The sequence below is a fragment of the Stegostoma tigrinum genome, chromosome 9 (assembly GCF_030684315.1).
Source record: "Stegostoma tigrinum isolate sSteTig4 chromosome 9, sSteTig4.hap1, whole genome shotgun sequence".
Lineage (NCBI taxonomy): Eukaryota > Metazoa > Chordata > Chondrichthyes > Orectolobiformes > Stegostomatidae > Stegostoma > Stegostoma tigrinum.
The window spans coordinates 4,683,694-4,705,224 of record NC_081362.1 but is presented as its reverse complement, the minus strand read 5'-3'; the positions used below and the strand labels follow the sequence as shown (position 1 = coordinate 4,705,224).

Here is a 21,531-nt window from a genome sequence, read left to right as displayed (position 1 = left end):
TGGACGTTACCTACTCCACTACCAGCACCTTGATATGTAGGTAGAGGGTGATTATGTGTCACATTAGGACACTGACCTGAAAAGGCTAAGAGAGTTACTGGAGGTTTGCCCAAATCAGTTTACATGAATGAAGAGGGAAAAATTATTTCCCTGGACAGAGAATCAGTGATGGTTGTAGTGGCTTGTAACAAGGTCAGTCAAGTGGACCTCATAGAATATGAATTCCATGATTAGGGCGGTCAATCTGGTCTAATCAGGGAGCCCTGGCTGACAGAGTAGAGCAGGGGTATCAGAGGTTCTGTCCACTCTGAGCGCTGGTTCTGAGGGAGCTGGATCAGTGTCAAGGACTTTCCATGTGTAAAGAAGGGGTGACTTGGTGACAGGATACCATCCTCTGAGAAGTTATTTCAACAATGACTAAAGAGAAGCACCTAAGAGGAGGCACATTAAATCAAAAGCTGAGATAGAGGCGATTGATTTCCTAAATGCAAGCTGAATAACAATACGAAGCTTAGGAAGATGCAAAGACATGAGGAGAATGAAGGCATAGAGATTAATTTGGGATTTCTGTCGCAATGTGCTGGACTAGACTCTATGGGCCAGTTATTCTTTATTATTTCAGGGTGGTACACCAAGGGATTCAAAAACTGGAGTCGACCCACCTCTGGAGTTTCCATCAATATTGCCCTTGGAATTGACAAAATAACACTTCATAAACTTGAGACCACCTAGGATCTAACAGTCCCCTTGACCAACAAGCCATCTAACACTTTCAACATTCATTCCCTTCACATGGTGTGTACCATCTAAATGATACAGTGCAGTGACTCCTCAAGGCCTGTTCGACAGCAGTGCTCAAACACATCACCTTTACTCCTCAAAAGGGCAAGCGCAACAGATACATGGGAACACCACCTCCTGCATGTTCCCTTCCAAGCTCCACACCATCCTGATTTAGAACTATATCATTGTTCCTTCAGTGTTGCTGAGTCAAAAATGGAATTCCCCTCTTAATAGCACTGTGGGTGGTTCGGGAAGGCAGTTAAGCACCAATTTCTTTTGAGCAATAAGGATAGGCAGCAAGTGGTACCAGCCAGAAATGGTCACCTCTAAAAAATGAATGCTTTAAAAAGCTTCAATGTCTAGTAGGGCTGTAGTAATGTATTTACCCCTGGACCAGGAGTCCTATATTCAAGTCCCACTTGTTCCAGAGATGTGTAAGAACATCTCTGAGCAGGTTAATTAAAAATAGGTTAAATGGGAAAAAACATCCTACACTTTATCTCTTGCATACTTCAACAAAAATCTTATCACAGTGTTGCTTTGTAGTAACAAAGCAAAGATATGGCCTTAAGTCACATTAATTTTCTGACGTGTTAACACTGGGAGATTGACACAATAAACATTGTGGTATTAACTCGTACATCTGAATGTCTTGATTATCTGTTGTTGCCATGTGATTCAAAGATTTTAAAATTGGAAATAATAAGCTTATAGTTCTATGATGCAAAAGCAGCAGAATGAGAAAAAACAAAGATCGAGATGAAGTTAAAACTGAAAGCTACGGATGCTGTAAATCAGAAACAAAAACGGTAATTGCTGGAAAAGCTGAGCAGGGTCTGGCAGCATCTGTGAAGAGAAATCGGAGTTAACGTTTCGGTTTGGGTGACTGGTCACTGGACCCAAAACATTAACTCTGATTTCTCTTCACAGATGCTGCTGGGTCTGCTCAGCTTTTCCAACAACGTCTGTTTGAGATGAAGTTTCCATGATCCTTCCAGCCTCCACAATGCCTCTACCATAAAGCATTCCTGAGAAATGGAGTGGATGCAATGTAATGAACTTTGACTCGCTCTAGAATTGTTCTTGAGGTTTGTATTTAATTAAAAAGCAGAACTAAGCCAGGTAACTTGGGTTAATGTTAATGTTAATAGTGTTAATGTTTCTAATTCTGTGACCTTTCTTCAAAACTGACAGCACCTGGGAAGAAGTGGTATATATGCTGAACAAGAAGAAAGATTAGAACGGAGAATAAAAACCAAATGCAGGTGCTGTAAATCAGGAACTTAAACAAAGTTGCTGGAATGGCTCAGCAGGTCTGGCAGCATCTGTGAAGGATAAAACTGAGTTAACGTTTCTGGTACGGTGACCCTTTCTCAGAACTTACTCAGTTCTGAGGAAGGGTCACCGGAACCAAAATGTTAACTCTGCTTTTTTCTTCACAGATGCTGCCGGACCTGATGAGAATGGGAACTTGTCAGAGTGAGGAGTGAGTTCTTCAATGCGCAGAGATAACAAGGTGCGAAGCTGCATAAACAGAGTAGGCCAAGCAGTATCAGAGGAGCAGGAAGGCTGATATTTCGGCCCCAGACCCTTCTTCGGAAATGGGGAAGGGGAAAGGGATTCTGAAATAAATAGGGAGACAGGGGGAGGTGGATAGAAGATGGATAAAGGAGAAGATAGGTGAGAGGAGACAGACAGATCAAAGAGACGGGGTTAGAGCCAGTGAAGATGAATGTAGGTGGGGAGTTTGGGAGGGGATAGGTCAGTGCAGGGAGGATGGACAGGCCAAGGGGACGGATGAGGCTAGTCGGTAAGAGATAGGGTGGGGCTTGAGGTGGGAGGAAGGACAGGTTAGGGAGGCGGGGACAAGCTGGGCTGGTTTTGGAATGCGGTAGTGGGAGGGGATATTTTGAAGTTTGTGAAATCCATTGAGACCATTGGGCTGCAGGATTCCCAAGCAAAATATGAGGTGCTGTTCCTGCAACCTTCAGGTAGCATCGTTGTGCACTGCAGGAGGCCCAGGATGGACATGGCATCTGAGGAATGGAAGGGGGAGCTAAAATGGTTCGCGACTGGGAGGTGCAGTTGTTTATTGCGAACCGGGCGGAGGTGTTCTGCAAAGTGGTCCCCAAGCCTCCGCTTGGTTTCCCCAATGGAGAGGAGGCCACAATGGGAACAGCAGATGCAGTATACCACATTGGCAGATGTGCAGGTGAGCTTCTGCTTGATGTGGAAAGTCTTCTTGGGGCCTGGGATGGGGGTGAGGGAGGAGGTGTGGGGGCAGGTGTAGCATTTCCTGCAGTTGCAGGGGAAAGTGCCGGGTGTGGTAGGGCTGGAGGGGTGGGTGGAGCGGACAAAGGAGTCACGGAGAGAGTGGTCCCTCTGGAAAGCATATAAGGGCGGGGCTTTACTGAACTCCACCACCCAAGACATTTTTCCATCCCCACCCTTACCTACCTTCCGGAGAGACCACTCTCTCCGTAACTCCCTTGTCTGCTCCACACTCCCCTCCAGCACCCTCACAGCTGGCACTTTTCCCTGGAACCGCAGTAAGTGCGACACCTGCCTTCACACTTTTCCCCTCAACCCCATCCCAGGCCCCAAGAAGACCATCCACATCAAACAGATGTTCACCTGCACATCTGCTAATATGGTATACTGTGTCCACTGTTCCAGATGTGGCCTCCTCTACATCGGGGAAACCAAGCAGAGGCTTGGGGACCGCCTTGTGGAACACCTCCGCTCGGTTTGCAACAAACAACTGCGCCTCCCAGTTGCAAACCATTTCTACTCCCCCTCCCATTCCTTAGATGACATGTCCATCCTGGGCCTCCTGCAGGGCTACAACAATGCCACACAAAGTTTGTCTGAACTGCACCTCATATTTTTCTTGGGAACCCTGAAGTCCAATGGTATCAATCTGGACTTCACAAGCTTCAAAATATCCCCTCCCCCTACCGAATCCCAAAACCAAAAGAGGGTCTAAGTCCAAAACATCAGCCATCCTGCTTCTCTGATGCTGGTTGGCCTGCTGTGTCCATCCAGCTCTATACCTTGTTATCTCAGCTTGTCTCCACCTTCCTAACCCGCCCTTCCTCCCACGTATCCACTCCTGCCATCTCAAGCCCCACTCCCAACTCCTACCCACCAGCTTCATCCCGCCCCCTTAACTTGTCCAACCTCCCTGGGCTGACCTATCCCCTCCCTAACTCCCCACCTACATTCACCTTTACTGGCTCTATCCCCGCCTCTTTGACCTGCCTGTCTCCTCTCCATCTATCCTCTCCTTTATCCATCTTCTATCCGCCTCCCCCTCTCTCCCTATTTATTTCAGAATCCCCTTCCCCTCCCCCATTTCTGAAGAAGGGTCTGGGCCCAAAACATCAGCTTTCCTGCTCGTATGATGCTGCTTGGCCCGCTGTGTTCATCCAGCTCTACACCTCGTTCTGTCAGATTCTCCAGCATCTGCAGTTCTTACTACCTCTTCAATGTGCACCTACCTGAAAGAGATGTAGCAGTGAATTAAGCACTAGAATATAACAAAGAACTGCAACACAGATGTAAATAAATAACAAAATCTTGGCTTATCATCAGCAAATAACCTGTACATCTATGTGTCAGGAATTTTGAGAGAAACTATTTTGAATATTACTGATTCTGTTTACAAATAGAAAATCCTGGAAAAGACTGTGTCAAAATGGCTGCAAGCTCAGAGAGAGGATTATGGATTTCAGACCAGGTCCGTACGTCAGCCATGTTAAAATACCATCCTTAATTTAATTATGTTTCACTGTGGTCCCCTGGAGGAGATAACAATTTTTTATCATCGACACATTGTAAGAATGTAAATTGAACAACGAACAGAACAAAAGCGATGAACCACAAGTAGGAGAAGGGCTGCGTTTGAACTGTTAATGCCTTAATTGAAACATGACTTCGCTTTTCTGCACAAGTCACAGGCTAACAGCCATCTTACCCTGTCAGCTAAAAAACACACAAAAAGAGCAAGCATGCTGCTGACAGATATCCCATCTTGAGCTGCCTGGAAGAAAATTCTCTCCAGAGACAGGGGGAGATAGTTTGCAACAGCTAGTGGAACATTGTACAGGAACTGGGCAACTACAATTGCAGCAGAATACAAACCAGAAGCCAGCAATCCTTACCAGGAGCAAATTACTGCAGATGCTGGGATCAGAACTGAAAACAAAAAGTGCTGGAGATCTCAGCGTGTCAGGCAGCATCTGTGGAGAGAGAGTAAGCTAACGTTCGCTCGCCTTCTGTTTATGTTCACTGCCTGACACGCTGTGATCGCTAGCAATCTCTGGTCTCTCCTCCTCAAAATCAGTTGTACTGCTGAGTCTGTCTGTACAAGAAACAAAACAACAATTCAACCACTGAAACCACCACCGCTGCTAGATCCTCACTTCGTCTCCAATTCTTTCAATTTGGAAAACAGGGCCTGCTATGTTAATGAACACAACTGACCGCCTACTTTATCTATGCCTCTTATCCATTGCTACTTTTAATCTTTGTATCTATATATTGACTAATAATTGTAGCACACTTGTAAAACATCCAGCTACGATTGTGTAATAAACTAACCTATGATCTTGTTTAAAGTCAATGCTTTATTGCTAGTTATTTTTAAAATTGGAACACAAAAAGCAAGCTAAAAGGGGCTAAAATATATGTAAGTGTGTAAATTCACAGTTGACTGGCCACCCTATGGACTCGCCTAGTGAGCATAACAACATCAATGAATATTTTTGTGGTCTTGGCCCTTACCAAACTTGGTGTGCTGCTGTAGTTGCTCAGTGGGTAGAATTTTCACCTTTTAATGAAGGTCAAGGGTTTGGTTTCCATTCCAGGGGCTTGGTTTTGTCAGGAAGAATTGCATCATTGTGAGTCAAAGCCATTTTCAAAGCATGGAGACGGGAATAGGATAGGTGTCAACCAACTCCCACAGCCCTGTTATGAGCCTAGCATTCGTATTTGAATTTTTAAGTATGTCAGAGGTGTTTCTGTTTCAATCCTATGAGCTAATTATTAAGCAGATCATGCAGAGCTCTTACCTAATTGAGATCTATGCTCATCCACTTGAAGGGCTGAACCCAAATAGACATATCAAAAGGATTGATTTAAATAACAAACATTAAAATATCCCAGTAATCAGCACGGTTTCCTTGGGGTGACAGTAAGCTACAAACCATAATAAATTCTTGTGGCAAAAATAGAAACTGATGGAAAAGCTCAGCAGGACTGGCAGCATCAGTGGACAGGGGTCAGGGTTAATGAGTCAGGTCCAGTGACCCTTTCTCAGGAAGACTGCACTAGAAGCTTGAAATGAGAGGAGCTCAGAGCACGGAGTTCTGCTGCTACTATGATCATGCAGCTATTTCTGATAAAACAAAACACCTTTAAAAAACCTAGGCATCTAGCCTGAGTTTATATGAAAGACGGAAGAACCTGGACTAAAATAATATGCTCTGCAAAATCACAAGAATTTGGAAACTGAGGAACTCAGAGTTAACATTTTGGGTCAAGTGACCCTTCCTCAGATCCTGCCAGACCTGCTGTGCTTTTCCAGCAATTTCTATTTTTGTCTCTGTTTTGCAGCACCTGCAGTTCTTTCACCTGAAAGGAGTTTTCCTCTCCCTTCTGACACTGTCTCAAACACATTGACAGTCAACTCACAATGTGTCCCAGAGACCCATCTTTATATTCATTAAACCCTATCTCTAGTCAGATCACCTTGGAAATGGAGAAGAATCATGTTAGCACCATGAGCGGACTCATGGGCAATGGAGAATGATTACCCCATTTGTTTTCAAATGTGTTTCTCCTGCAAGCAAAACAGCAAAGCTTATCTAACATGGAGAGATTGAGCAGTTTAGGCCTATACTATTTAGAGTTTAGAACAATGAGAGGAGATCTAATTGAGATAAATTACTTCTCTCAAAAAGTCACAAATCTGCGAAATTCACTCAGAGCACGGTAGATAGAATCCCTACAGCGCAGAAAGAGGCCATTTTGCCCATCAATTCTGCACCGACCCTCCGACAGACATCCCACATAGACCCACCTTATTCCAGTAACCCTGCATTTCCCATGGCTAACCCAGCTAGCCTGCACATCCCTCCACAGTACAGGCAATATAGCATGGCCAACCCACCCTAACCTGCACATCTTTGGACTGAGGGAGGAAACTGGTGCACCCAGAGGAAACCCATGCAGGCACGGGGAGAGTGTGCAAACTCCACACGGACAGTCGCCTGATGGTGGAATCGAACCCGGGTCCCTGGTATTGTGAGGTAGCAGTGCTAACCACTGAATCACTATGCTGCTCCAGGGCATTGAGTTAATGCCGGGGCATTGAACAAATTTAAGGAGGATACAGACAGATTTTTAATTAGGAACAGGTTAAAAGGTTATGGAGGGGACAGGTAAGTGGTGTTGAGGCTGAGGTGGCATCAGCCAGGATTGTATTGAAAGTGGGAGCAGGCTCGAGGGGCTGAATGGCCTACACCTGCTCTTAGTGCTTCTGCTAAAGTGTAAAAGGATATGGCTGCAAAAGTAGGGACAGCAGCAACATCAACATTTCAGCTGTACCATTGGATTCAGGAGCATCTTGAAAACATTAGCTAGCATGACAGGGTGGAGGGGGCTGGGGTTTGGATTTCGCGTGGGCCTGGTGCGCTTGGGAGAGGAATCATCAACTTGGCTCTCATTTACTTGCTGGGTTTTCGATTGTGCTGTAGTCATTCAGGAATGAGCTTTCAGGAAGGGGCACCATGACATAGTCTTCCCACCCTCTGGTTCCCAATTTTCCGAATCTTGCATCGTGCCTATGCTGTGCCATTGCAGGAGTCAAAGTGGAGGTTAATTCCATTGGGTCCACACTATTCGGTGGGATTGGGCTTTACTCTTCACAGACTGTGAATATCACAACATCATCTCTAGTGGGATCGTCCCTCCATCACTCCCACATTTCCACCTTGCTGATTAACTGTGATCAGATGGTTATTACACAGCTGGTATATGGTTCCAATTTTAATACACTTTTGTCATAGAAAGGGAAGTAATGGCCTAGTGGTATTATCAATGGACTGTTAATCTAGATGCCCAAATAATGCTCTGGGGACCTGGGGTCCGAATCCCACTACGGCAGATGGTAGAATTTGAATTCAATGAAAATCTGGATTTAAGAGACTAATGATGACCATGAATCTTTTGTTAATTGTTGGAAAAACCCATCTGCTTTACTAATGACATTCAGGGAAGGAAACTGCCCTCCTTATCCAGCCTGGCCTACATGTGACTTCAGACACACAGCAATGTGGTTGACCCTTAACTGCCCTCTGGACAATTAGGGATGGTCAATAAATACTGCCTAGCCAGAGATGCCCCTCATTCTACACATGAATGAATGAATGAATAAAAACACAAATGTGGGGGCATTCTTCCATGCACCTTGAGTTGAAACTTTGTGACCCATACATCCATGTGGACACTTAACAGACAATGATAAACCCAGGTTTGCAATGTGCCTACCTCACAGACATTTTGGTGACCTGCTCTGGTCCTTATCAGCTCCTGTTGTGCTAATGTGACCCTGAATGGATCAGCGGTCCTGCCAGTATTCACAGCAACTGACAATTCTGGGATGTTGGACTGGCGGCTGCTGTCTTGGGGTGTCTTCAGGCTATTTAAGAAGCAAGAAATTCTGCTTCTTCTTCCAGATATGTCTCTGTTGTTTTGTCCTGGAATTCCATAATCTTTCAGGACTTTCCTGCAACACAAACCAGATGGGAATAAATTGCTTTCATTGAACAGGTAGTTCTGTTATAATGCTTGTTTCATTAATATGAATTGGCTGTAACACCATTGGTGAATAGTGGACACTGTTCGGATAACACAAACTTTTTATAGCACAAGGCCATGAAAGAATGCAACTACCGCGTGATAGGAGAACTGCCTGTATACTGATTTTTACCTTTTCAAAAATGGTCAGGATTTGTTATTGGTATATTAATCTTTATGTATTTAATAATCCAACAGTGGACTAGAGTACAGGAGGCTGAGAAATGACTTAATAGAGGTATATATAACCATTAGGGGTCTGGATAAAGTAGATAGCCAACAGCGTTTCTCCATCATATAGAAGTCTAAAACTAGAGGGCGTAGGTTTAAGGTGAGAGGGGAAATATACAATAGGGCCCAGAGGGACAATTTTTTCAAACAGTGGCTGGTGAGTATCTGGAATGAGCAGCAGGAGGTAGTGGTGGAGGCGAGTGCAATTTTGTCATTTAAGAAATATCTAGGCAGGGATGCGGATGAGATGACTACAGGGGGATGGGAACAAACACAGGCAAATGGGACTAGTTTGATTGTGAAAACTGGGCAACATGGGCAAGTTGGACCGAAGGGCTGTAGACCTCTATGATTCTCTATCATTCTATGCAGAGAACTTAAGCAGAGAGATCTAAGCTGACAGCCAGGGGCAGTACAGAGGGAGTGCTGCACTGTTGGAGGTGTTGTCTTTTGGATGGCACATTAAGCTGAGATCCCGCCTCTCTTGCCGGGGATAACAAAATGCCCTGACACTCTTTTGTAGACCAGGGGATTTCTTCCAATGGCCAATACCTTTGCCTCAAACAACATCTTCATCAAAAAGAGATAATCTAATCGTTATCATGTGGCTGTGGGAGCTTGCTGTGTACAAGTTGGCTGCCACGTTTTGATACATTACAACAGTGACTACAATCCAAAGGTACTTTGAAAAGTGATACGTTGATTTGAGATATCACGAATGACCAAATAGACTTTTGGGAGGGATTATCTTTCAGAAGTATGATATTTTACACTTCACAGCCATGATTCATTTGATTTTATAACATTAGTTGTTTTATCTTTGTGACAAAATTAGACCGATGTGGATAAACCTACTGGTGTGAGGCTCCTGCATGTAGGCCACTGCACAACACAATTTCCCCATTTGAGACAGGGCTTACACACAGTTCCAGGGCCCCCTGTCCAGCAGTGTAACATAGCTGGGTCTTGGTGCTCATTATGTTTTGCAGGAGGTTTTACCTCAACCATCGTTCCAGAGGACTTGATTGGCAGTGAAGCATTTTGGAACTTCCTGAGGATGTGACAGGTGCCAGCGAAATGCAAGTTCTGTCTTTTTTCTGTTTCCTTGCATAAAGAACACCTCATGAAGCAGTTCCATTTGGACTGATGTGAGGGAGGTTAGTGCATATTTTGTTGATGTGATCTTACTGACGTTGTGCTGCAGACATTAGTGAAGGAGGCCGAAGGAGGTAGCAGCTGGTGTATACCTCGCTCACTCAGTGAGAGCTTAACAACATCATAAAAGGGAACATTGAAACATTTTCCATCTTAAGTGACCCTGTTCGTCATTCTAATGAACAGTCAGAAGCAACTTCCCCTGGTTTATTTCCAGAGCATGATAAACAATGCACTGCTAACTGTGGCTTCAAAAGCTGAAAGAATTAAAGTCAACACACTCCCATGTCACTGACGTACTATAGCCCATTCAGACAATAAACTGTGGACACTACATGAGCAAAGAGGTTAGATGTTGAGGTGTTTTCATATTTGTAGGAAAGACAGAGACTAGCGGCCATCAGGATAAGTCAGTCACTGGAAAACCCCATCAGGAATTCAGGAATCAATTCAATATCAGAGCACAAGTAGGCCATTTGGTCCATTGAGGCTGATGTCCCATTCAATGTCCCGTAAATCTTCAACTTCATTCTCTCCATAAACTTTCCCGATTAAAAATCTGTTTGCCTCAGGCTTGAATGTATTTAATGACCTAGCCTCGTGGTGGAGAATTTAACAAATTCCCGACCCTCTTTTTGAAAGCGAATCTTTATCCACAGCGTGGTGAGAGTCTAAGCCTCACTATCTCAGGGAGTAGTGGAGGGGAACAGCTTAGGTGCACTCAAAATGTTTCTGATCTTGAGCACGGTGGAAGGATATTTAGAATCTGCCAAGCCAGGGGAAAACATTAACTTTATTTAATAGGCATCCCACAGAGACTTCATTTTGTCCCAAGGTTGCAAGAGAAAAAGCAAGATCATGTGACATTGTACCAGCTGCCATGAGAACAAAACCTATACCTCAATAGCACATCACATAGCCAGATCAAATCCCTCAGGTTGCGCATTTTGCCGGAAATTAGATAAATGCATGAGTGAAAAAGGAATAGTTATGTTTTGATAAGGTTAATGAAGAACTATGGAGGATATTCATGTCCAGTATAAACACTATATTGGATTAGTTGGGCTGAATGGTCTGTTTTTGAGCTGTAGAACGGATGTGATTCTATTTGATAAAAATGTGAGTAGACCTGGCTTAGCAACAGTAACCAGAGACTGGAAGTTTGATTAACAGAGATCAAAATCAAACAGGATTCTATTGCAACAGTTCACCTCCCTCCAGCCCCACTATGCCTGGATCCTGAATCCACAAGAATCGTCGAATAGAATCCTCTGCAGTGCAGAAGCAGGCCATTAGGCCCTTCAAGTCCACCCCAACCCTCCAAAGAGCATCTCACCCAAACTCATCCCATCCTCATAACCCTGTAGGCTACCCCACCTACCCTGCACATCCCTGGACACTATGGGCAATTTAGCACAGCCAATCCACTCTAAGCTGCACACCTTTGAACTGTGGGAGGAAACCGGTGTCCCAGGAGGAAACCCACGCAGACACAAGGAGAGCATACAAACCACACACAGGCTGTCACTCGAGGATGGAAACAAACCCAGGTCCCTGGCACTGTGAGGCAGCAGTGCTAACCACTGAGCCACTGCACCACCCCACAGTGCCAAGGAGGAATGTTAACTTTCCTCAGCGGGCACAGACAGAGGTCAGGATGGAGTTGGTCAATTTTATGATCCTTTCACTTTCTGCGGCTGAGTTCAACTCAGTTGAAGTTTTCACTAGACCGAACTTCCTAGGAATGTCAGACCTCAGACAAATCGTAGTCCTACTGATATCTGAGGGATACTTAAACTTCTGACTAAATATGTGAGACAGATGAAGAATCTTTGCTTGATTTTGGCTCCGGTTGAATTTCCTTCTGATCTAATCACTGTTAGCAAAGTTGCAAACATCTTTGTCAGCATCCCATAATCTTATGGTGATGAGGGACACACAGCAAGTCCCCCAGGGACGGGGATATCTTCGCACAATATCCTTGCACTGATGGCTGAACAGTCCAATCTGTGAGAGCAACATTCTGCCACAAATGGTTACCAGGTGTTAGTGCGAGGTTTTGCTCTTTTGAGTACTGGCATCTGCACACATTGGCCCAAAGGTCACGTCGTGATCTCGCTCTGTCTTCACATTGTATCTCCCAAGCTCAGGAATCAACCGCTAAGGCCTTTAGCCGCAACCTGTGGCAATCCATGAAGTGGAGTTTTGCATGGGAGGTGATGGCCTAGTGGTATTAACACTAAATGTTAATCCAGAAACTCAGCTCATGTTCTGAGGACCTAGGTTCATATGCTGCCACATCTTTTACGGCAGGAAACTGCCATCCTCACCTGGTCTGGCTTAGATGTGTCTTCCAACTCACAGCAATGCGGTTGACTCTCCAATGCTCTCTGAAATGCCCCAGCAAGCCATTCAGTTGTATCAGTCGCTAGAAAGTCTCAACAAAGAAATGAGACCACACAGGATTGACCAAGGCACAAGAAAAGGCAGTAGCACAAACTGCCCTGTTACCCTGCAAATTCCCTCCCTAAGGGCACAATAGGTCAGCCTACTGCAAATGGTCTGCAACAGCTCAAGAAGGCAGATCACCTCCACCTTCTCAAGAGGCAGCTGGTTTACTGGCAATAATGGCGGGCCCAGCCAGCAAAACCCATGTCCAATGAGTGAATAAAAACAAAGTGTTTGGAGTCATACCTGTCTTTTGGCTCTGACCTCTTCACGACACAGAAAGTTCTTAGATATGTGACTGCCTTTGATCTATAACTGTCAACTCCTTAGGAGCCCTGTTGAGAAATGTTATAGCATACCTCTAGAGCAAGTGAGACATGAACCTAGGCCTCCAGGATGAGAGGTAGGAACTGTAGTACTGCACTGTAAGAGCCCTTTCAGGTTAGATACAGCATGGTAATTGGTTTAAACCTTGGCCTGATGGAAAATACTTAACCGAATCAAAACAACGACCTTCATACGAGCAAATTGGCCTTTAAAATATAGACTTTAATGAGATGTGTCCCGTCCTTGCAAGTCTGTCATTTACTGTTATTCTGCAGACTAACACCTGCTGCCCTTTGTGATCAATAAAAAATGACTTGTGTGTGTGTGTTCAGCTTTCTAATTTAGCCATTAAAGTGTGAGTGGCTGCCTATTTCCTCGCCCTGTTTAACGTTACACAGCATATTATTTTTACCTTGTATAGTAAGACCAGCTTTTAATACATCACTTCATCCAACAACTCACATCAACCTTAATAAAGACATGACATTGCTGTTTGAGAAGATGACGGAATATCTGATTTGACAGTCTTCTCAATGTTTCTTTCCATATTTAACTTGTCAGGAAAATATACTCAAGCCTCGGTGGTTTTGATCAAACAGGTATGAAGCAGACACGTCAATGTGCAAATGAAAACTCACCTCCAATCCATACATGACAAGCCTCAGCCTCCATCTGATAGGCCACTGAATACAGCTTCCATAGTGGAGGCTTTGTAAAGGAATTCTCAAACAGTTGAACGAGAGTTGCATGGATGAAGAACTGGATGTAGGCGAGGGATAATAAAGAGCTGTACTGCATTCTGTTGATAACAAGACCTTCAAAATCCACGAACATTGCTATGTAGAAGGACGAGGGCAGCAGATGTGCAAGGACACTACCCTCTCTAAGTTCCCTCTGAGACATTCTCCATCCCCTCTTAGGGGGAGGTGATGGCCTAGTGGTAGCATCGCCGGATTATTAATCCAGCAATCCAGATAAAGTTCTGGGGACCTCCGGTTCAAATCTGGCCACAGAAGATGGTGCAATTTGAATTCAATAAATATGTGGAATTAAATATCTAATGATGACCATGAATTCATTGTCAATTGTTGGGGAAAACCCATCTGGTTCACTGATGTCTTTTAGGGAAGGAAACTGCCATCCTTACCTGGTCTGGCCAACATGTGACTCCAGACCCACAGCAATGTGGTTGACTCTCAACTGCCCCCTGGGTCATTAAGGATGGGCAATAAATGCTGCCTGGCCAGCAACACCCGTCATCTCATGAATGAAGAAAGAAAATACATTGCCACTGTTTTGTCCATGATGGGTTGAAATTATGGCACTCCGTCTCTAATGGCACCAGTGGGTATCTACCCCATATAGACCGCAATATGTGAAGGAGGCAGCTCAACATGATTTTCTCAAGGACAACTGGAGATACGTCTTTCCAACAACTTTCCCTCCAGCCCCCACCCACCCCTTTACCACCTCCCCCCACCCCGATCTGTGAATGGCTATGTATCTAAAAATGGTTGGAAAATTAAGACTTCTCCCTGCAATTGTCTGGAGCTTTGGTGAGACAGCAGCTGGAATCCTGTGCAGTCCCAGAGGGTCCACACAGTGTTCCTATGCATCTGCTGCTCTCATCCTTCTCGATGGTTGTGGATTTAGAACATCACATCAACGTACTGCAGAACATGGTGCAGTTTCTGATGCTCCCTCACCCTCAATCTACTCTTCATTGAAATCCGTTTCCAGAAATAGCATGGACCTCAGAGATCCACACAGTTCCATGAAAACCAGAGGAAAAACATGGATCCTGTATACAGGTTTGCTCTCCGTATTTAGAAAAGGATGGTAACTGCATTGAAGGCCCACCTGGTGAGTTTAGCAGAGCTGCCCTGTCAGAGTTGCTGAGTAAATGGAGTGTATACATTCTGGTGATTCAAAAAGGACGGGCAACCTCATCAAAATATGTAGCTCACTGAAGGGGCTTGGCAGGGCACATACCAAGATGCTATCCAACCCTCTCTTTCTCCCCGAACGGGGAGTCCAGAATCGAGGACACAGTCTCAGGATAGGGGTCTCATCATTTCAGACTGGGATGAGCAGAAATTGCTTACTCAAAGGATAAAGGATCTCTGGAATTGTTGACCTGAGGGAGACGTGGATGTATCACTATCACTGGGATAGTTTTGTTTTGAGGTCTCAGAGAATTGATGAGCTATGGGTTGCGGGTGTGGAACCGGGGTTGAAGCCTAAAACCAGCTGCGATCTGACTGATTTTGCTGCATCATCTGCTCCTGCTATTTTTGTTTCGCAGGTTCAAGATTTATTCTTCAACCCAGTATCAAAATAAAACACAGGTGATGTAGTAATTATCACATTCCTGTCTGTGAGAGCTTGCTGTGTAAAGTGTAAAATGTCTGTTGACTTCCCTACATTGCAACAGTGGCAAGCCTGGCTGTGCAAAGCCTTGGGAGGCACACAGGCTTGTATGGAGCTACCTAAAATATAATTTGCTCTTTTTTTCTGTAGAGAGATTGTGAGCTGATGCCAGTCACTGATTCCCTTGACACCGTCTGTTAGGGAGGGGAGAGTCCAGCAAAAGTTGCACACAAGGGAGTGTGCAGCCTCCCCTAAGCCAGTCCTCAGAATGTAGTCCCTCTGAGGAACCTGACGCCTCAGTGGCTCCATTCTGTGAGGATGTGCTTTCCTCATTTGGGGACGGGAAGGCTGCATCCATCATGTCTGTGTCCTTCAAGTTGAAAGAAAATGCATGAAGCTATGGTGATGAACAATGAGGGAGCTTGAAGCAATTTCTGCATTATCAACGTAGAATGAAGCTGCACGGCATTTCAGAGAGACACTTTTATCTTGCAACTGAGAAACAAGATGTGATGGATGTAAATTTGTCCTCATTCAATACCACAATTTCCTCTCAGGAACACTGTCAGCTACAAGGTAGAAGAATATACTGTAAGTACTTCCAAAGTACATTGCCTGCCTCATCAAAGGAACTGTATGTACCAGATCGACACAAAGCCCAATTGCCCTGATACATATGCTATCTTTGTGTGGGATTGCACCAATAGTTAGCTTTAATTTCCAGCAATCTGTTCCTGTTGCTTGACAATTAATTACATAGAGTTTAAAACATGCTACAGGCCATTCAGCCCACTCCATGTTTGTGACATTCCACACAATCATCCCTCTACCCCTTTCGTCTCACCCTGTGGCCAGGATTTAGTGTGTTGTGTCCTGAGCATCTCTGAGAGTGACTGAATCTGCTGTGCCTCCTTGATGATAAAGGTTACTGGATTAGGATCCAATCAGCCATTTAAGAGAGGTAGCAATCCGAACTTTAGGGGCTTAAACAGTAAGCTGGTTGGTGCTTTTGTTTTGGGTCTTGCAGAGTGGGTTGGGGAGGGAGGAAGGGGAGGGGTTGGTGGTCAGAGGTGTTAAGGAAAAGCCAGGGAGGTAACCTTCAGCTAAGGTAAATGGAGAATGTCATGACCTTTGCCTGTTCACCCTCCACCACCTGACCCATGACCATCAAACCCCGAAACCCCTAAAACGAGACAAGCAGCTCACCCCAGTTTCACATAACTTTGACTTTTCTCACCACTCACTATTAGTGGAGGTGGTCTTTTACTGACCACTTCTGGATCTTAATTGATGATAGTTCAAGACAGTTCCCAATGGACCTCCTTGACCAGTGTTTAGGTGTTGAAGTAAGGCATGAGAATGGGGCAAATACCATCCTAGGGACAACATGCCCAATTATTTGCCCCTCCCACCCCCTTCCCTGCCACATCCAGGAAGGTTTAATCTCATCCCATCCCTCCCTGCCTTTCTGCTTCCAAGTTCGTCTTCAATGCATCAAGGACAATAAAGACTTACATTTCTATAGCAGCTGGTACAACATTTGGGCACTTCAAGGTGCGCTACAGTTAATGGGGTCTTTTTTTGCAGTGGAGTCACTGTTGGAACGTAGGCAACACCAAAGCCACTTTATGCACAGTAAGCTCCCACAACCAGGAACATGGCAATGACCTGCTCATCAGTTCTTTTGTGCTGTCAATTTAGGCACATATGTGGCCAACCCACCAGCGAGGTATCCCCTGCTCTTCTCTGAAATAGTGCCAAAAATTGGGTTAACATGACCTGAGGGCCTGAGTTGAACTTCTTCTGGAAAATGGCACCTCTGACAGTGCAGCACTCCCTCAGACTGAGTTGGCTCACATGGCTGCATTCAACCATCACACTGAGATTTGAACGCAAATCTTCTGACTTAGAAACAAGAATACTATCAACAGCACCATATACTTCAGCTATTAAATACCTCAACCACATTTTTCCTCAACAACTTGACATAGGAGTCACCAACTGTAGGTAAGAAAACACCTCGCATTTAATCAAGAGAGAGATAACAAAGTGTGGAGCTGGATGAACACAGCAGGGCAAGCAGCATCTCAGGAGCACAAAAGCTGACGTTTCGGGCCTAGACCCTTCCCCCCTCTGATGAAGGGTCTAGGCCCGAAACGTCAGCTTTTGTGCTCCTGAGATGCTGCTTGGCCTGCTGTGTTCATCCAGCTCCACACTTTGTTATCTCGGATTTAATTAATGCAGGTTGGTAATTTTCCAGCCCAATAATTTACCTTTGTGTTAAGAAATGAAAACATATAACCTCATAATAAAAACAAAACATTGAACATCTGAAACAGAGAAAATGCTGGAGAAACTCATCAGGTCTGGCAGAATGTGTGGAGAGGGGGAAACAGAGCTAATCTTTCAGATCCAATGCGACTCCTTGAAGTGTGTTTTTGCAACTTGACAAAGATCTTTGACTTTTAAACAAGAGTACACACCAATTTATCACAATGTTAGCTTCTTTCTGATCTGGGTTGTATTCCATGAACTACCTCTTTCTTTCTCTATTTGAAATATTCTAGCCTGGCTCTGCTCCATTGAGAGATAGCTGTCTTGGAGACATCATTGAGTGATCATTTGCGTCCACCTGGGGAGGACAGACAGGGCCTTGGTTTAACATCTCATCTGAATGACTGCACCTGGGACAGTGCTTCCCTCTAGTGGATCTTAAACCCAGAATTGACAGGTTGTCAGAGATAGTAGGGACTGCAGATGCTGGAGAATCTGAGATAACTAGGTGTGGAGCTGGATGAACACAGCAGGCCAAGCAGCAGTAGAGGAGCAGGAAGGCTGACGATTCGGGCCTAGACCCTTCATCAGAAATGACCTACTGAAAAAGGGTCTGGACTCAAAACATCAGCTTTCCTGCTCCTCTGATGCAGCTTGGCCTGCTGTGTTCATCCAGCTCTACACCTTGTTATCACTTGACGGGTTGTCAGGCAGCATTTCCACACACACAGATTCACAGCTGGCACAGACCGGTTTAACGTCGCCTCTGCACTGTCAGCACCCCCAGGCTGTTGACCTAATCCCTTGTCATTAATCAAGGCCATTCTACCTTCTGACAAATTCTAGGAAAGGCACAGCAACTCATTCCAGGGTGTAAGGGGTTAAATTCTATTTTGTTTGTGTTTAAAGACTGACCTTAAAATGTCTAACAAATGGCAAATGAGGCAATAAAAAGCATCTTTGTCTCCGTTGTTTATAGTACAGTGAAATACTGCACAGCGATTAAATCCTGAAGGGAAAGCTCTGAGATGACGTGGCCAGGTGAGTAGCTGATTCACCAGAACAGATGGATAACACCACACACCACCCCCCCATCCCCACTGTGATTGATAACATTGACAGCATTGTTGGAAGGGACTATTCATTTGTTGTTTGAATGTGTGATCCCATCGGTAAAGCTTCAGGGCCACAGAAACGTATTAAAGGCTTAAAGCAGTTCAGTTTGTACATCACATAAGGATTAAAGAGAACCCTCGAGGCAGCAAGGCAAGAGGCAACACATTCAGGTCTAGGCCTGAAACGTCAGCTTTTGTGCTCCTGAGATGCTGCTTGGCCTGCTGTGTTCATCCAGCTCCACACTTTGTTATCTCTTATTTGCATTGTTTTAAGGTTCCAGTCCCTGCTGTTTGTTTGGAAAACAGAAAGAACGGAAATGAAAACAGGTCCTCACTTTCTATCCCACCTAAAGTATCATATATGCCACCTTCCTCAAATAATTTGATGGCAAGCTCCAATCTGATTTCATTCCAGGCTTCCACAAGTCACTCACACAGGATCTCTAACATCAGAGCTGGTATGCCAGTGTTATGGTCCTTGGTCTTAGATACAAATGCAGCAATCACATCCAGTTGGTGAACCAGCAATGTGGGGTCCTATTTGAAGCTAAGTCTATTTATGGATAGTATTCATTGGGAGCTAAGTAAGAAGGTAAGGTCATCAGGTCATCATAGTCCCTCTCACTCATTGGAGTGAGACTGTGTGTGTGTGTGTGTGTGTGTGTGTGTGTGTGTGTGTGTGTGTGTGTGTGTGTGTGTGTGTGTGTGTGTGTGTGTGTGTGTGTGTGTGTGCGCGAGAGAGTGAGAGAGAGAAAATGTGTGTATGAGGGAGTGAGCATGAGACAGGTGAGTGTGTGTTCGCCAGTGAAAGAGAGAGCATGTGTGAGTGAGCAGATGTGCGTGAGTGAGAATGAATCTGCGTGTTGAGAGAGTGTGTGTATGAGTGGGTAAGAGTGAGATTGAGCATGTGTCTGTGACAGTGTCTCAGTGTGTGAGAGAGTGAGAATGTGTATGTGAGAAAAAGTGAATGTGTGAGAGTGAGTGTCTGCATGTGTGTGTGAGTGAGAGAGACAGTGAGCATGTGTCAGTGGCAGACAGAAGGATGTGTGTCTGTGCCTGTGTGTGTGTGTGTGTGTGTGTGTCCGTGCCTGTGTGTGTGTGTGTGTGTGAGAGAGAGAGAGAGAGAGAGAGAGAGAGAGACAGAGAGAAGGAGGGGTGGAGAGAGAGAGAGGGAGAGAGACAGCAAGCCAGCATAACCTGACCACATGCCCCTCCTGATGGAAGTCCTGGTGCATGATGGGTAAAGAATTTGTGCAGGCTTTTTGCAATAATGACTGATGATTGTTGTGTTAAACCAAAGTATTGATTGCAGATGCTGCCCCGACTTAAATAGCTTTTTAAATCCTGGCTTGTGAGGAATGGCTATTGTTAAGGTTTAGCTTGAAAATGTTTACACCGCACAGAAAGGTTTAACAGTTACTCAACACTGATGCTCCTTGCTATGACCAATGTGTTTTAATATCTGTTATTTGTTACTCCTGTCTAACACTTCACTGTTAAAACTGCTCCATTGCACTTTGCAGCACACAGTCAATCCACGCGAGGCCAAACAGCAAGCAACACTGAAGAGCACAGGAGAATTCAAGTTAACCCTAAATGTCAGTCCATTTCCTTCTCTTCATGCTAATAATCAGTTCATAATATTTGCACCAGCCATTGCTGTGGAAACTGGGAATATCAAGGCAAAAAGTGTTTTTTGTCTTTCCTGACCATAACTGACACATGTCACATTAGTTACAGACTCGAGGTTAGTGGGGGTATATAATAAGCCACTTGCTCCAAGTCTACAGAGCTTAGAACTGAGGCTGCATAGACGGAAGGAAAAAAAGACTTCACCATAATGCAAAGGAAATAGCTGGTAAAGCCCACAAATTAGTTTGATTTTGAATGGATTAGGAATGACCGCAATTGTGAGGTGAACGCACATCAAAGCTGGGACAGTCAGTATTGAAGTGCTAATGAATTATTCATTCAAAACTTTTATCATCTTGACATCTCCCAAAAAAATCATCAAATCCTGTTCAAAATTCACTGAAGATCAGTGGTGGGAAACTCACAAATAATTCATCTCATCAAACAGAAAGTGCTCAAAGCAATCAGTCTATCTGTTGTGAACAAGCAAGCCAAAAGGTTTTGACTTTGGGGAATAATTTGATCGGATATAATTTAATTCCTAGTTTGCTATCATAAGACATGTCTACATTGATCTGTGTTCAAATCATTACTTAAATTCAGTACATACAGGAAACTATATTTCATTGTAGTCATTCCATGCATCTCTGGCCAGCTTCTAAAAGGTCATGCAATGGAGTGGGATGCTTCCCAGTTTCTGACTCGGAATCTCTCAGTTCTTGTCCCATTCCAGGAGCCAAGGAAAGTGTGTTTGAAATGAGGCCAAGTGGTTTGAGTATCATGCTGTAAATCCTTCCAACAGGTGATAGAAACTTAATTTGAAAGTTCCAGACCAGAAGTGTTTGGTTAGAACCCTGAAAGGTTTGGTTGAAATCTGAAAAGGTATGAATCTGAGAAAGTCTAAGCTCAGTTGTGTGAATACTGAAGAAAGAAACTATCAAATTCTCAAGACAGGGAATGAAGTCACAGTTAAGTCAAGCCTAATAGAGATGGGAATTTGCTGGCGTTAATGCAATGTTGTTAGGAGAGTTGTCTAATCAGCTGATGCCACTACTGGACAAGTCAGATCTCAGATGATGTTCGGTTTGGTGATTCTTTTTTAATGACAGGCCGATCTTTCATTGAAACCCAAACTCATAATGCTGCAGTTGTGGTTTTAGCAATAAAATGTAAGTTTATTACAGAAAAGAAACAAAGATAGACTAGAATAAACAAAACTATTTCTATGTAACACAATTTCAAAACACAGAGTAAAATACAATATTCTATTTAGCCCATCAACAAAAAAGCACAGGGCACTGCAGTCCTTTTTAGGCAAAAAAAATGACCATTCATG

The 21,531-nt window shown here is 44.4% G+C and overlaps 1 protein-coding gene across 3 annotated transcripts in view; it reads right to left on the bottom strand.

Moving 5' to 3' along the window:
* Nucleotides 1-21,531, bottom strand: part of LOC125455072 (uncharacterized) — a 101,483-nt gene that overhangs the window by 58,483 nt on the left and 21,469 nt on the right. For all 3 annotated transcript variants that reach the window (XM_048536604.2, XM_048536607.2, XM_048536608.2), the window contains one exon: nucleotides 8,335-8,572. In XM_048536604.2, coding sequence (XP_048392561.1) covers nucleotides 8,335-8,572 — 238 coding nt within the window. The remainder of the gene's footprint in view (nucleotides 1-8,334; nucleotides 8,573-21,531) is intronic.